This window comes from Heterocephalus glaber, unplaced genomic scaffold, assembly GCF_053883595.1.
Source record: "Heterocephalus glaber isolate CG9 unplaced genomic scaffold, H.glaber_assembly_v1.0 deba00001456, whole genome shotgun sequence".
Lineage (NCBI taxonomy): Eukaryota > Metazoa > Chordata > Mammalia > Rodentia > Bathyergidae > Heterocephalus > Heterocephalus glaber.
The window spans coordinates 1,424,921-1,441,614 of record NW_028258304.1 but is presented as its reverse complement, the minus strand read 5'-3'; the positions used below and the strand labels follow the sequence as shown (position 1 = coordinate 1,441,614).

At 52.6% G+C, this 16,694-nt stretch overlaps 1 protein-coding gene across 23 annotated transcripts in view; it reads left to right on the top strand.

Moving 5' to 3' along the window:
- Nucleotides 1-16,694, top strand: part of Dysf (dysferlin) — a 228,036-nt gene that overhangs the window by 114,101 nt on the left and 97,241 nt on the right. For all 23 annotated transcript variants that reach the window (XM_004849888.3, XM_004849885.4, XM_087215922.1 and 20 more), the window contains 7 exons: nucleotides 1,936-2,091; nucleotides 5,488-5,619; nucleotides 5,706-5,872; nucleotides 6,313-6,427; nucleotides 6,692-6,797; nucleotides 7,053-7,195; nucleotides 8,772-8,945. In XM_004849888.3, the coding sequence (XP_004849945.1) occupies nucleotides 1,936-2,091; nucleotides 5,488-5,619; nucleotides 5,706-5,872; nucleotides 6,313-6,427; nucleotides 6,692-6,797; nucleotides 7,053-7,195; nucleotides 8,772-8,945 (993 nt within the window). The remainder of the gene's footprint in view (nucleotides 1-1,935; nucleotides 2,092-5,487; nucleotides 5,620-5,705; nucleotides 5,873-6,312; nucleotides 6,428-6,691; nucleotides 6,798-7,052; nucleotides 7,196-8,771; nucleotides 8,946-16,694) is intronic.

The window sequence follows — 16,694 nt, the reverse complement described above, 5'->3', positions numbered from 1 at the left end:
CATGAGTCCTGTCTGAACCATGATCCCACACTGACTCCACTGCTTAGTGACCTAGGGCAGGTGACTAAACCTCTTTGAGCTTCAATATCCCCACTTGCAGAAGGAAGGAAGAGGATATAGCAGGCTGCTGGTGTTATGGAGCCCACCACAGAGCCTGGTACACAGTAGGTGCACAATAGATGCACCCAGTCCACTAAAGGATGTTGGAGACAGTGTTGGGAGCAGAACCCAGGGTGCCTGGCTCTAGGTCTGTGCTGGGCCCCGCTTCCACAGGGACTTGGCTCCTCCTTCCTGCCAACCAGTGCCTGTTTGCACCGGGCTTCAGTCTGAGTTTCACAAGCCCTATGTTTCCTGCTCTCTGCATGCCCCTGAACCCCAGGCCTGGGAGGCTGCATTTGCAGTAACTGAGCTTTGGTGTGTCTCAGTGAGAACTGACTCTGGCTTGTCTTTGGGGAACCCTTTTCCCACATGCACACCCTGCTTTTGGTCCGTGAGGCTAGACACACCCAACCTGCTCCCTGGTAAGCAGGCAGGGCAGGGATTGGTTCAGGATGAGTAGAAACGTTTGCTTACAGGACCTAGGCAGATGCAGGAGCTGCCCATCCTGCCCAGAGCCATGTGGGACCACAGGAGGAGGTGGGCGTAGTGAGGAGGGATGTCCCTCAAAGGAGTGTGCAGAGCAGGGTGTCTGGGAGAGGGCTTTCTGGAGCAGGGGACTACTGAGGAGAGGTGGAAGACAGCTGTTCAGGGAGGCTGAGGTGTCCTGGATGTTTCCCTGGGCAGGGCTGTAGCCCCACGGCCCATTTCTCAGGGCATACAGTGTGGCTCAGCCACAGACCAACACAGTGGCAGGGACCACTTGTCCGCCTGGTCACTGGCTGCCTTCATAATCTTGCCCCAGAACAATTCTGAACTCTTAGTGAAGACTGTAATCTGACTGGCGGGGGTGGGGGGGGGCTCCTGGCCAAACGTGGGCTATGAGCATAAGGCACTGGAGAGGGCTCTTCTCAGACTTGTGTGTATCAGAGTCCCCAGAGTTTCTGACTCCCCAGGTCTGGGGTGGAGCCTGGAGATTTGTATTTCTAAGATCCCAGGAGCTGCCTGCTGCTGTGGCTATACTTTGAGCACCTCTTTTTTAACTGAGAGCACATACCTAGATCAGAAAAACCTGGTTTGTCTTCTAACTTCTCTAAGCCGTCTCATATGTCAAATGGAGAAGCCCTCCCTGCCCCTTGGGCTGCTCAGGGGTTAAGTGGAGCAATGCACGTGCAGTGTGATCGAGTGCTCTCAGCAGCAGGCTGGGTGGACCCCAACGACAACTTTGCTCACTTTCCCTGGGATGCACCTGGCCCCTTCCCCAACCAGGCTTTCTCCAGACTATGAAGTGGGGCTGGTTGCTACTCACAGCTAGAGGCCTTGAGGCCCCAGGGACCTGGCACTTCTGTTCTGAGCTTGTCCCCAATTTTAGAGCCCAGTGTCTTCAGGCTTCAGGGTCCTGCTATTAGCAGCAGGAGGACAGATGTCCTCTGGGAAGGGCTGTGTCTTCTGTGGAGTTGTTGCTGCCCTCTGGGCTGAGGAAGGAGGCTGAAATCTTAAGGATGATGTTCACCCTTGGGAACATCTGTCCAGCACAGAGGACCTAAGAACTGAAGCTTGATGCTCCAGGCCAGAGTGCGCTCAGCTCAGTGACGGTTTCATGCATGTGAGCTGGGGGCAGCCTCATGCACGGTCCTTGGGGGCTCAGAGCTGCTGAAGACAGATGCCCATCCAACTCTGGGAGGCTAAAGCAAAGGCCAGTGGTGGGCCGTGTCTGGAAAGAAGCTGGGGAGGAGAAGCCTTTACGGTCTTTGGGTCAGAGGTCAGCTCACTGTGCTGGCGTGATGTGTGGGCCTGGGTATGTCACCATCATCACTCTGATTGCCACCCTCTCTCCAGCCCCAGAACAGTCTGCCGGACATTGTCATCTGGATGCTGCAAGGAGACAAGCGAGTGGCCTACCAGCGGGTACCTGCTCACGAAGTTCTCTTCTCCCGGCGCGGCACCAACTACTGTGGCAAGAACTGTGGGAAGCTGCAGACCATCTTTCTGAAAGTGAGCTTGCTTCTCTCCCAAGGCATGAGCAGGTTTTCCCAACACAGAGCCTTTTTCCTCCTTCCAGTTCCCCTCTGTTCTGGACCTATATCAGAGTCCTTGGGCTGTGGTCTTAGAAGGGGAGAGGGTCTTGATAAAATTACTTTCCTTTTCCTCTATCCCTTACCAAGACCCCAGAGCCCACACTTGTAGCCTAGAAGGCTGGCAGGTTGGAGCTGAAATCATGGGTTCTGGAAATGAATGAGGAGGAGCCTGTGGGCCTGGCTGTCTTGGGGTTAGGGGGATATCCCTAAGGCTCTGCTTGTCCTTCAGGGCAAGTCCCTCTTCCCCAGCCTCCAACAGTCCCTGCACAGACCCAGCCTCTACACCCTGCTCAATACCCTGTGTATCCCCAACTCCAGAGGGAGCCATACATGGGCTCCAGTTCCTCCCTGCTGGGAAAATTGTTGTCTGGGGCTCATCAGCCCTATACCCACTTCTTTTTCTCCTTTTTTAGCATCCATCCCTGCTCCCTTCCTTCTTCTCTCAATCAAGGGTGATGGGGATGTGAGTGGGTGCCTGGGGAGGGGCCACCTGTCCTCTCTGTGTTAATGTAGGGACATAGACCCAAGGGTTCTTTGGTCTGGGGCTATGGCCTGGTGTTTAGAATGCAGGCGGGGATCCCACTCTCTGCAGGCCCAAGTTCAGGCTGCCCTGCTTGGGGTGAGTGGCTAGGACAGAGGCCTGCTCTTTACGACTCCTGTTAGCTCCCAAATCCTCTGCATTCGAGGCTTCTCCAGCCTTGGTTACCTGCCTTCGTTCCAGCCTGGCCTCTCTCCACAGAGGCCCTTTGCTCCAACCTTCCCCTGCACATATCTCGCCTCTCAACTCACTTCTTCCAGGACAGCATTGTTGACCAAACTTAGCCTATGTTTTTGAAACTTAGCCTATTGGCTGCTGGCCAACTAACCCATTCATACATTGATCAGTCATTCTTTTTGTCCCCAAGATGGGTAGAGAGGAGAGATTTCAGCTGTGCCACGTGTGTGGGCAGGTTGCCAGGGCTGGCTGGAACTGTGTGGCCTTGGGCAGATTGCCTAACGTCTCTGAACTGCCTGCTTTCTCCTCATCTGTGACACAAGGATAAGGCTACCCACTTCACAGATTTGGAGGACTAAATTAGATAACACAGGTAATGAATGAGTCATGCGAAAACTAAGTGACCAGTGGATATCGGTTTCTTTCCTCTCTCTTCTTTTCCTTTTAGGGAACTCCCTTGCTGCACAAGGGCCATGACTAGAATCCAATTTAAGTCCAGGGATGAGCAGATGCCTGCATGCAGGGGCATTGGTACTTCAGAGGGAGGAGAAGCCAGCTTTGCCAAGAAGGAAGGATGGGGCACAGTGTGTGGGTGGCTGTATGTGTGTGTGCGTGTGTGTATGTTTGTGTGTTGGACACAACACTGACCCTCCCACCTGCTCATGTGTCACCTGGTTGTGCTCCCTGTATGATCCTAATCTTGAATCTTGACCTTGAATTGCACCCCTAAGCCAGTCCTCTTCTTAGAGGGGAGAAATGGGAGGAAGTGAAGAAGTGGCCCCCAGAAAGTCCATGTGGTAAGAGTGGTAGGGTGCAGAGGTGCGCCTGGTAGACTCACTGGAATTGATTGAGCTCCAGCTCTGACCTCGTGGCCCTGCAGCCTCAGGGAAATGCAAACTGAAAAATTTCCCTGACACCAAGCAAGGGAAAAAAAAGATATAGAAATTGTTTCTCGAAGTCTTCCCCACTAAGTTTATGAGCCCCGCCAGTAGCTCCTGAGCAAGCTCTACAAAAATGTTGGCAGAGAGCAGAGACCAAGAAAACATTGGTGTTTCTTAACTTAAACCAAAGTTGGAAAAAATGAGCACCAGCAGAGAGGGAGAGGAGCCCCAAACTAGACATTTCTTTATTTGCTGTTGCTATTTTGGGTCCGGCAGGCTGGCCCCGTCTGGGGGAGGGCAGGCGAGAGAGCTGGGGCTGCCTGGGAGAAGGGGGGCCAGGCATTCCTGCTATCTCCCTGGGGCTGGTGGTTTGGAGGGGAAAAGGCAGCTAACCCCCTGGGGGGAGGACAGCTGAGGCAAAGAGTCGTGGGGAGGTTTCCAGGAGGTGACACGTGGGATCAGGGGCTCCTCCAGGCTTCAATGAGAATGAACCAACAGAAGAGGGGCTTAGAAATACGAGATGGTCAGTGCCTGGCTGTGTCCGGTACCCATTCCTGAGCCTCCTTCCTGCCCTGAGACTCCCCTCAGGGATCGAAGCCCCTCATCTGCTTGGGCCTCATTTTGCTTTTCTGAATCCACCAAAGCTCTCTTCTGTCTTGATCAGCTCCTTGTCTGGGAGTACACCCTGCCCCCACAAGCTGACACACAGGAGGCCTAGGTACTTAATGTGTTACCTCCTCTAGGGGACAGTGTGTTATTCTAAGAGTGAGAAACTTCTACTCCTCAAGGCTATATCTGACCTTTGGTTTCAGTCAAATGGTGAAGTAATTGTGGAGAATAGTTTTTTTATGTTGGGTTGTTGCGGTTATTCCATTTTGGCAGAGCTTCTGAAAGTTTCAGGATAAAAAGCAATGGAAGACCAGTGAATAGTGCTTAACAGGCTGATAAACACTTAAAAATATAGGGATATTAGATGAAACACTAATGTCTAGCCTAAATAAACAAAACTGAAAATGAGATGAAATGGCTTTAAGTTCTTTCCCTTCCAGGCCTGTATCCTTGTGTCTTATTGAGAGATATATTCTAGAATGGTGCTGTTTGATATAGTAGCCACATATTGATATTTAAATGTAAATTAATTAAAATTAAATAAAACTAAAAATTCAGTTTCTTAGTCATACTAGCCACACTTCAAGGGCTCGGCAGCTGCATGGAGCTCGTGACTATCATATTGGACAGTGCAGCTATAAGCTATTTCTTTTTTTTTTTTCCCATTAAGTTTATTGGTACATTTTAGGTATAAAATACAGTTACATTCATCATTGGGATCTTGTACCTGTACATGAGTATCTTGGTTCTTATTTTTTTCCCCTTCCCTTGCCCTCCCTTCACCCCCTCCACCCTTCCCTGTTTGCAAAGACTTTGTTTCCATTTTTTTCCTTTTCTCATATTTTTTCTTTTCTATTGTAGCGGAAAGGTCCATGCTTGAAGAGAATGGAGATGAGGTTGTGTCTGGAGAGGGGAAGATGAAAGATCCTGATCTAGATAGGCCCCTTTCTGGTTTCTTGCTTACACTCCCCTTTGACCCCGCTTTGATGAAATTTTGTGACGCCCTCCAGGAGGGCTGGTGTGCCTAGGCCTGGAAGACTCCTCCCAAACCCCGCCTGGTTGGGGTATCCTAACTGCCCTGCGCTTTTGTTTTTTTTCTGATACCTAGTATCCAATGGAGGAAGTGCCTGGGGCCCGAATGCCAGTGCAGATACGAGTCAAGCTCTGGTTCGGCCTTTCTGTGGATGAAAAGGAGTTCAACCAGTTTGCGGAGGGGAAGCTCTCTGTCTTTGCTGAAACTGTGAGTGCTTGCCAGCTGCCCTGCCTGCCCCCTACTTCCTGGCACTGCCAGGGTCCCCTCACTTCTCCTTCTTCCTTGCCTTCCAGTATGAGAACCAGACCAAGCTGGCCCTGGTTGGGAACTGGGGCACAACGGGCCTCACCTACCCCAAGTTTTCTGACATCACGGGCAAGATTAAGCTCCCCAAGGACAGCTTCCGCCCCTCGGCTGGTTGGGCCTGGGCTGGAGATTGGTTCGTGTGTCCGGAGAAGACGTGAGTTGTGGTCTCACCCTGCTTCTATGCTGATCACTGGAGCTGCCACTTGGATGATCCTGGGATTGTGGGGGGAAGTGCTCACTAGACAGCATTGCTTTCTGGAAGGGCTCTCACACCAGAAACTCCTTTATTATGAAGCCTTCTTTCTACTTTGCATCCCCTGGTGTGGCCTTGTCTTTCCCTTGGACTCTTCTTGTGTTTGAGCAGCTCAGTGTTCTCTGGGTGTTTTGTTCCCGCAGTCCTTCCCAGAGTCACATCTTTCTTCTCCAGCCATGTTGTTCTCCTTTTGCCCTCTCCCCTGGTCCCTCTGCACCCTCCTATCCATTGTCCTGTAATGAGGCTGACAAGCACAGGTTGGCTCTGGCCAGGTGCTCTTTCGGATGTGGTGGGCAGGTAGGGGTCCCTCCAGGGAAGCTCTGACCAAGTCTCCCCCACAGTCTGCTCCATGACGCTGATGCTGGTCATCTGAGCTTTGTGGAGGAGGTGTTTGAGAACCAGACCCGGCTCCCCGGAGGCCAGTGGATCTACATGAGTGACAACTACACCGATGTGGTTAGGGATGCTCAAGGGATGGGGCGGGGGGTGGGGGGAGGTCAGCTTTTCCTGGGGTCCTGGATGTTTGGTCCCAGGAGGTGCCTGTGGCTTGAGAAGGCTCAGGCTTTTTGTCTCTTGCTCTCAGCTGGTGAGCCTGCACGCTTTGGTTTCTAGAGGGGCCATGATCCTAAGTCATACAGGTTTCCAGGGCTCTGTGCTTCTGTTTTGGGCCCTGCTGAAGTCTGAAACTTCTCATGCTTGCCTGTCCTGTCTTTTCCCTAGAATGGGGAGAAAGTACTTCCTAAGGATGATATCGAGTGCCCACTGGGCTGGAAGTGGGAAGATGAAGAGTGGTCCACAGACCTCAATCGTGCTGTGGATGAGCAAGGTGGGCAGCCTGGTGAGCTGCACCTCTGGTGAGCTCTCAAGGTGTGCTGGTGGGGACAGCTCAGTGCCATAGCCCTTTTGGCTTGGGGTGCTGCTCTTTACTGGGTGACTTCCTGAAGACATTCGTACTTCAAGTTATAAATCATGGCCAAGAGTCACTGGCTGCTCGAGTCTGTGAGGATGCTCCAGATGGAGAGGTGGGCCCAGGAGAGATGGGGAATTATTAGGCAACGTGTGACAGGTTCCTCCTCCCTAGGCTGGGAGTACAGCATCACGATCCCTCCAGACCGGAAGCCGAGGCATTGGGTCCCTGCTGAGAAAATGTACTATACACACAGACGGCGGCGCTGGGTCCGCCTGCGCAGGAGGGACCTAAGCCAGATGGACGTGCTGAAGAGGGTGAGCCAGCGAGTGGTGGGTGTGAGTGAGGTCCTGGATTGGAGGAGGCAGGGGTGCGTGTGGCCTGCATAGACTCATTGGAGATGCTCACAGACTACACCTAGCACACGCCCAGCACACACACAGATGCTCACAGGCAGACACAGAACACAGAGTTCACACCTAGCCCCAGAAGGGGCCAAGCCATTCCTGGAAGTGTCCTAGGCCTGGCTTCCTAAAGGCAGAGTCCGTGATGTGGCTGTGACACCAGACTTTTGAGGCTGCTCTCAGGCAGATGAGGGGCAAGGATGTACCTGATGGGAGTGTACTCTTGAGCATACCAGGGTCCTCTTCACATCTAGGCATGGGGGCTAGGTTTGCATTCTTTCAGCTGTCATTGGCCGAGTGCCACTGGAGTGTGCTGGGGCACAGACCTAGCACAGTAGCTTCCTTCAGCAGTGACCAATGCCCTGGAACAGACAGCTGCCTGGAGCTGGGAGCCAACACTCAAGGTAGCTGGGGATGGTGCACAGCACGAGTCACTTGGTGAAGAGGCCAGGGTAGGCTCCATTAGCATTCACTCGAGGACACAGACAGGTCCATGGTGCACACAAGCATCTGCCCTTGCTCCTGAGTCACACAGATGCCCCTAATGTGCACAGCTTCAGTACCTACCTCTCCTCTTGATCTATGTCTTTTCCTTCTCAAGTGCATATGCACATTGTGGCCTAAGAACCAGGCCTCTGTGGGTTTAAGTGTAGCCTTTGGCATGGCCCAGATTCCTTGCCCTCTCTTTCAGCAGATAATCTAGACAGGAGTATGTCTGGATCCGGGGAGGGGCAGGAGTTGTGAACAACCAGCTGTTCTTGGGGCTGTGAACCAGACAGACAGTTCTTCTGAAGGGGCACCCCATTGTCAGAGGTGGAGACTGGAGGGGACACTACTGGCCTCTAGAACTAGATCTCCTCACTGCATGTGGCTCAGACTGAAGAGGTGATGGAGGACTGCCCCAGGACACTGTCTCCCAGGAGCTGGGGAAAGGGGCTTCCAGGTTCTCTCCAGGCCCTCTCCAGGCCCTGGACAGAGTCCCCTTGAAGGAGGTGTGGGGGATCCCTCCACAGCTGACCTAGATCCCACCTCCTTAGGAGAAATAGTCTGGGCTTGGCAAGAACAATCTTTATTTTGCCTCTGAACTCCAGACCCATTTCCATTTTTATGAGCTGGGATGTGAAGAAGAAGAAGGAAATGACTAGAACACATTGGAGTCATGCAATCCACCCCTAATTCAAATAAATGAGCAACCCAAAGCCCAGTGTTTCCATCACTGCTAGAGTCTATCTTCCCTGCCTGTCTCTCCACAGCCCACGGAGCCTCCTCTCCCCTCCTGATTTTCTAACCTAGGTCTCCTGTTGCTGCAGAAGCTGTTCAAAGACCCCCTCTTCCAGGCGGCCTTCCCAGGTTTTCCCATCTCTGAAAGAAGTGCTGGTGTGGGAGCCGTGGGGAGCCCTGGAGGGCAGGAAAGCACCACTGGAGCTGGTCCCAGGTTACCCCAGGGGCTGCCAGCTGGCCACTGAATCTGCCCCATTCTCCTGTACAGCACAGGCAGGCAGAGGCAGAGGGTGAGGGCTGGGAGTATGCCTCGCTCTTTGGCTGGAAGTTCCACCTTGAGTACCGCAAGACAGATGCCTTCCGCCGCCGCCGCTGGCGCCGCCGCATGGAGCCGCTGGAGAAAACTGGGCCTGCAGCTGTGTTTGCCCTCGAGGGGGCCCTGGTACGTTGGACTGTGCCTGTCTGGGGTTGGGTGGGATGCGGCTTGCTTTCCTAGGGCTGTTCTGGGCTGACGTGGGAGAGGCACAGAGCCCCCGGGTTAGGACTTTTGGGACATCGGCCAGTTATCCTGGCTTCAGCTTCTATGGGGTGGTAGGTGGGGAAAGTGAGCACCAGTCTGGGTGTCCTCCTAAAATATAACAGCTTCCTTTTTTGGTGCTGGGAAACCTACTGCTTCTCTGAGCAGTCAAGATGGGAGCAGAGGGGGAGGAGACCTTGGCGTGTAGTCCTTTGACTGAGGATGGAGCCAAAGGATCTGGTACTTCTTGCAGAAGTGGCTCGCATGAAGGTGGGTGGGAATGCTTCAGCCCAAGCCATGGCAGTGGCCAAGAGGTCTGGTGGTCCTGAAATGTCCTTGGTTGGACATGCATCCTTCTGAGATAAAGGCCATCTCATAGGCTTCCCCTGGAGCTGGAGGAAGAAACTGCCCTAGAAACTAAGTCTTGCTCCATGTGCACTTTTTTAGCCAGTACTAGGGTCAGCTTGAGGCTCTTTAGGATCTAGGACCTAGGTGATGGCTTCCCCCAAACAAAGGAGCAGTATCCCTTCCTGGTCAGTGGGGACCCTCAAGTGTGGCATAAGCCTGTTCCTGGCTCTGCTGGACTGGGGAATTCCTGGGGGCAAGAGTGAGAAGACTGAAGGAGATGCCCCTGTGAAATCCAGCCAGGACTGTGTACCTACTGTTGGGCATTGACCCTGGCAAGCAGTTTCCCCAGCTATACTGGCTGAGAGGAAATAAGATCATTCATATGCAGCCAGCTGTGTATACACGTACATGCATCTGGTCCAGACATATCTATGGGATAGCCCAGCCTTGTGGGTTGTGGGAATACAGTGGGGCATCCCAGGATGTGATGAGTGGAAGCAGGGATAGGGGTTGAAGCCTGCAGTGGCCCCAAGAAAGAGCAGGCAGGGGAGAGAAGTCTGTCTGTCTCAGGCCTTGATGGTGGCAGGCCCAGTGGTAGCCATGTAGGACAGGAGGTCCGCTGGAAGCTAGATGACATCAGAGAAACCTGTGGTCAGCTCTAGGGGAGCCTCTCTCTAGTCCTGGGGCCAAGACTGGGGAGTTGAGGGGGAGACAGCAGAGCTATGGGCTCTTGGGTTGCTGAACTGGTCCTCAGCCAGGGCAAGAGCAGGGTAGGATGGGGCAGGGCTGGTGTTTGTGGACTGCCTTTATCTTGAGTCGGAAAGAGCCTAGCTTGGCACTGGGCAGGGGCTGGGATGGGAGGAGTGGTCGTGCTGCCCCACTGAAGGTAGGGGAGGAAGACCTTGAGGAAGGCTCCGTCTCAGTTCAGCCAGCTGTGAAATGGCCTGGCAGGAACCTATATAACCAGGACTTGTTTCCATCAGAGACTCGGCTCAAATGGGCTAGAGAGAAAAGGGGGCTTCTGGGCTCAGGAGGGGAGCCAGGTGTTAGGAAATCAAGATTCATGTGGTGTCCCTAGGACCCTCTCCTCTGTCTTTGCCTGTCTCACACTGGCTTCCTCCATGGTAACAAAGATGGCACTGGTGATGAAAGGCTGGCATCATCCTGGTCGTTGGCAAAGCCCTCCTGGATGAACTAGCACAGCCTACCTCCCTGCTGGAGCCCTCAGAGTGCTGCTTTCCCCATAGTGTCAGTGAAAGCCTTTTGGGAAAGACTGGCCCACCGGGTCTCCTACCTGAGCCAGGCCTTGTGCTTGGGGTAGGGGTGAGGAGTAGGCATGAAAAGTTCTGATTGGCTATCCTGAGCCATGCCCCTACTCTGTGATTGGCAGAACCACCAGGTTGAGAGAGGAGCTCCTGAAAAGGAAAACAACAACAACAGCAACAACAACAACAACCACCCCCCCAAAACCTGAACCAGTATCGGGCAAACTCCAGATGGCAGCCACAGGACTCTTATTTGTTGAGCAGTAGGGAGCCAGTTTGGATTGTTGAGCAGAGAAGGGCTCTGGTCAGAGCTAGGCTTGGGGACCAATAATCAAGTAACTATGGAAGATGGTTGAGAAGGAGAGCCTGCTGTCAGAAGAACATCAGGAGTTTGGGTAGAGATCCAGATAGGAGCAGTGGCTGGGACCAAGGTAGAGAGAGATGGAGTTGTAGGATGTGGGGAGAAAAGGGTCAAAGGGCCTCTAAGATTCAGCTCAGTGGATGGAGGGCCCAGCCCAGGGCTGGGATGAGTTCACGGTTGGCCCTGACAAGTCTGACGCACACGGTATGGTGCTGTGTGAGGAAGACAGAGCTGGCGGCTGCCTGCCAGGTGGCTCAGAGCAGGCAGGCGGAGGTGTGGGGGTGAGCATCAGCCGGGAGGTGAGGGGCCAGCAGAAGAGGGGGCACAAGGCTGAAGGTGCCCAGAGACACGTAGACAGAAGCACGGATGGGGCTGGCTGAGACCTAGAGGAGGGTGAGCGAGGCTGGGGGACCCACTGCCAAGCATTCATGGCTCAGTGACTGGGAGAATGGGGGAGGCATTTCCCAGAAACAGAGAAACCAACTCATTTATTCTTTATGTGAGAGAAAATGTCATGAAGGATCACGAAAATCAAGTGTCAAGTCAACAGACGTGGGAAGGTGATGGATTGCAGTTCAAATGGGACTTGCCTGTGATATGCAGAAGCCAGAGCAGTGCAGCCCTGTGAGTGCAGAGAGAACTTGGCTGACACAGAGAACCAGAGGGAGACAGTGGTTTGAGAGGGTGGATCCCACATACCTGGAGTGGGAAGCCCACAGAGGTTTGGAAAGTCCTTAGGTGTGTTCTTCATTTGGACAGAGCCACAGACCTGTTCCACAATAACTGTCTGGACCATTCAGTACCTGAGTGAACAGAGCCCCTATCAGCCCCAGCACCCACCCCCCACTCCCTTTGCTGGTCATCTTTATGTGCTTCCTGCCAGAACTAAAGACAGCCTGGGGCCCCATCCGTGAGCCTCATTGTCCTTGTTCTAGGATATATTGATGTCCCAACAAGAGCCTGGGGCTAAAGACCAACCTGCATCTTGGGGCAGATGGTCGGGTTTTTTGGTGCCAGGATGCAGCTCCTGTCCTAAGTGCCACTCCTTGCCCATTGGCCCCTAATGCAGTTGACGTACCTGGGGCAAGTGTGCTGGGATGCAGAGGCTTCTGAGTGTGCAGGTGCACTTTGAATTCTGCTTCCCAGCTGTAGCCAGATCATTCATGCCTTCAGGGACTTTGTTACCTCACTTATGAAAATACCTGCCTCCTAGAATCATAAGGATTAATTGTGACTCAGGTGAAGAAGTGCTTCTCAGACTTCATGAATAAAGGAGCCGCTGGGGGACCTTGTTAAAATGCAGACTCTGAGTCAGTGTTCGGGTGCGGCCAGAGAATCTGCACTAACAAGGCTCTAGGTCATGCAGTGCTGCTGGTCCAAGGACCATCTTCAAGTATGAAGATGAAGGATGAGGTCACATTAGCCCCCTGGGATGCTTTTCGGAGAGAGATAGGGTATGTCCATACTAGCTGAAGTTGTGTGGCCAGGGTCATGGACAGAGTTAAGACAACCTGTTTGCCCTGCTCCTTAGTGGGAGAAAAGTGATCTCCTAGTGTCCTCTCATCTAATGATGGAGGCCTGGCATGTGGGGAGCTCCTGTGTGATTAGGATGAGAGCTATTCACATGTGAGTGCAAATAAACACAATAGAGTCTGCATCTTTGAAGTGCTAGAGGGAGGATAAGTCATTCCAGAGTGACAATGCCTAATAAGGGGATGCTTCCTGGAAGAAGTTACATTGAAGGAGCCAGGGAAGGACTGGGAATGAGGACCAGGTAGCCTTTCTGGTAACCTGATGGTTTTGAATGGCTGGGTCTGAGGACCAGGCCTGTGGTGCTCCCTTGCCTCTTGACACTCTTCCCTGGCCTGTGTGTCCACTGGCAGGCTGGGCCTGGCTTGCCAGCTCCCCTCTGGAAGACGTCTCGTTGGAAGGCAGGCCCTGTCTGCTCATTAGCACGGGCAGCCTTTCCCTGAAGCCTTCTGCAAGGGCCAAGCCTGGCTCCCTCCACGGAGCGGGAGGCCCTGGCTCCGTCTGCTAATCGTCTGCTGTCTCCATCCCTAGCATTATTTTATTTTCGTATTATTCTTTTTCCAGCTAATATCCTGGCATTCCCAAAGACACCGGGTTTCATAATCTTCCTGGCGTTCCCAGGGAGCTGGGAAGCGGAGCACAAAGCCGCTATTATAGCGTGTTCCATCCAGCCTCCCTCTCCTAGCCCCACACCCTCGTTGCCGCCGCAGCCACCACTGCCAGCCCCCACCCAGTCACCCCCTCCTGACGCCACAGGCCTCTCTGGGAACTCTGGTGACGGCTGGCGGGATGAGCTCACGGAATCTGTCCTGTCGCCCCTGCCCTGGACCTGCCCTCCTTGCGAGAGGATTTTTCCAAGCCTGCCTTTGTGCTTGGCCCTGAGTGTCGGGAAGGGTTTCCTGAGCTGCCTGAGCCTGACAGGCAGGGTCGGAGACAGATGTCGTCGGCAGCATGTGCTCATGGCCTTGGAGATATTTAGGCTGGGGGGAACTTTCAGGTTCTAAAGGGGCACTTAAACTGTCTTCGGAGCTGCAGGACTCTTTTGAAATTGGATGCAAATGTGTGTGTGTGTGCACAGAATCTGTGCATGTGCACGGAATTTTGGACATTTGTGCTTGTGTGTTTATGTGTCTGTGATGGGTAAATTCTAATGTAAAATGTTTGGTTTTATCCACTTCTCCAGTGGATCTAGGATGCCAAAGATGGTAAGAATTGCTCAAATTTATTTAACCATGCACCAAAAATCAGACCAAGAGGTTTATGTGCATTGTCTCATTTTATTCTCGTGATGACTTCAGAAAGCTGGATTCTATTACTGGCCCCATTTTACAGTTGAGGAAAGTGAGGTTCTAGACCTGCACTGTCTAACACAGCCACATGTGGCTATTTAAATTCACATTTAAAGTAATACAAATAAGAAAATGAAGCTCCTGGTTAGACCTGGCACATCTCAGGTACTTAGTAGCCTCATACATATGTCTGCTGCTGGCCACCACACTGGACAGTGCACCTTCAAGACAGCTATGTCACTGCAGAAAGATCTGCTGGACAGCGCTGCTCTATAACAGCCCTGAGCCTCAAATATCACCACAGAAGACACTGAGGCCGGAGCAGGGGTTTGCCCAGCAGTATAACATGAGTTAATACTAGAACCAACATCAAGACAGCTGGCTCTTCTGTCTCCCTTCCTCAGGTGTCTCCTGACCATTGGCCAAACTGCCATCTGGTGCTTTCATTCCTCCATTCCCAGTAGGGCAAAATGTCCTTCCTCCTCAATAGAGGGCCCTTTTCGGTGAGGCCCTAGGAAGGGGATGTTCGATGTGGCAGGCTGCTGGGAAGCTGGCCAGAGCCCTTGGCCCTGTTCCTTGTCCCCTTCTTATAGCCAGGCAGCGTGGTCTTCCTGGGACAGTTAGGCAGCTAGAGGAATCTGCCTCCGCCTGGGGGAGCTCCCACTCAGGGAAGCCTGCAGCTATCTGACAGGGGCCTGAGTACTGACTTGAAGGAGAGGGGCCTGAAGAGACAAGGGTCCCAGGCCCAGGCTAGGGGCAGGGAAGGGCAGCTGGAAGTTGGAAGTGGTGGGAAAGGGGTCAGGGAGAGGCAGGTGCCAGAGCAGAGTACCTGGAGATTTGTGTTGGCTTAAGGGAGGTCAGATGTGGGTAATCAGGGGAGGATCCATCTCTGGACCTGGATGAAGCTGTGCTGTGTGCCCAGTACTCAGGTCCAGTTCCTAGAGATGGCACTTTGACCAAGGACAGTGTGTGGGAGGTACAAGGGTCCCCCTTGTTAGTCACCCAGCCCGTGGCTGGGGCTGGGATGTTGGAAGGAAGCTCTGTGCACCTCTGCTTTCTTGCATATGTGAACTGAGCACCTGTTCCATACCTGACATTGTGCTAGCACCCCATTGAAGATGAGGTCCTCTGACTCACCTGCTCCACAGTGAAGGGCAATTTGGGTATATCCTCTAAACATGTGGACCCCCGGTCTGTGTTGATGTGATCTGGATGCTGAAATCTGGGTATCTGCTTTTTTGGGTGAATGCATTGGGTGTCCCCATGTGTGTCATTGTCCATGATGGTCTGCATCCACTATTGCTAGGGCAATGTTATAATTTATTGTCTGGAGGGACACTATTAGTATTCATGCCAGGAAAACAGGCATAAGTCGGACCATTCCAGTCAAACTGGGACATAGAGTGGTCCTGATTACTGAAGCACGCTGGCATGGGATAAAACCTGCTGCAGGGTTCTTCACCACCTCCACATTTGGAGAAGTAGAAACCCTAGAGGGACACACACACATGCACACATACTTGCGCCAGCCCACACGTGGCATTGTGGATTCTCCAGGTTTCCTGATTCCACTCCCAGGTCCCCAGGGGTAGCCGGTAGTTTTGCAAGGAGTTTAGCAGCTGCTTCCAAGTCCTGGCTCCAGCTGTAAATTAAATGGGGTTGCACCCTTGCCTGCTATTCCACTTAAGGTTACAATCAGCCCTGATTAGGAAGAGAGGTCTGTGTGTTCCACAGTTCCATTCCATCTTTTAAAGTGTTCTCCTCCTTTGGCCTGGCCTGCCAGCCTGTGCGGGATTTCCCTGTAAGCCACGGCTGGGGCAGCCAGGGCAGTGAAGTGGGTCCTGGGCTCCTTACAACCCTGACTTGGCACTCAGCCCTCTGCAGCTCCAGAGCCCAGGGTAGGTTCTCTGAGCTCTGATGGGGAAGCAGTTGTTTGGGAAAACCCCTGAGGGTGGGCAGGGAGATCTGCCAGCTCATTTGCCATGTAAGCGCAGGGAAGGCATTAATCTCTCTGGCCTAGTTTTCTCACTTATCAGATGGTGATAATAATGACACAGCAAAAATAATTACCTCCTCTTTTAAAGCAGAGGTTGCCAAACTATGGCCCACAGGCCAAATCTGGCTCCCTGCCTGCTTCTGCAAATAAGGCATCCTTGGCCCACAGCCAGTCTCATCCACTCCTTTATTGTCTGTGGCCACTTTTTCAGTGCAGTGGCAGTTGAATTAAATAGTTGTAACAGAGACTAGACAACCCACAAGGGCGGAAGTATTTACCACCTGGCCTTTTATGGACCACATTTGTCAGCCCCTGTTCTAGGGCATGTATCATGTTAGCCATCGTTGCCAGCTCTGTTTATATAATATCTCATTTAACCAATCCTAGGAGGCAGGTTCTATTAGTAATCCCGCTTGACAGATAAGCAGACTGGGGCACAGAGAAGACAAGTAATAATTGTTGCCACTGTTTTTTGTCGTGTGAGTATTGTGAAAAAAATCTGATGGATAATGGCCAGGTTGTGCAGGGTTTGTAGTACTTTATCCTAAGCATCACATTACTTGAATGTCCTAGCAAAGCCAATAGTGAGGACACAGTGAAGACAGGGAACACCTGGCAGGTCACCTGAGGGCTGTGCTGTTTAGTGCTTAACAATCAGCTCTCCAGAAAAATAACTCCACAATACCCGGCCCTGGTTTGGCACATTTGCTGATTCCCACGATGTAAACAGCCCTGTGGTGGCTGATTTCAAGCTAGCAAAATGGCACCCCTGCCCACAGTGTCAGGAAGGGCAGGCAGCTCTGAGATGTTAGACGCAGTAGGGTTTCATCACCTGGAAATATTACACATACATCACTAGCCTCAGTTGGAGAGAGAATAGCAAAG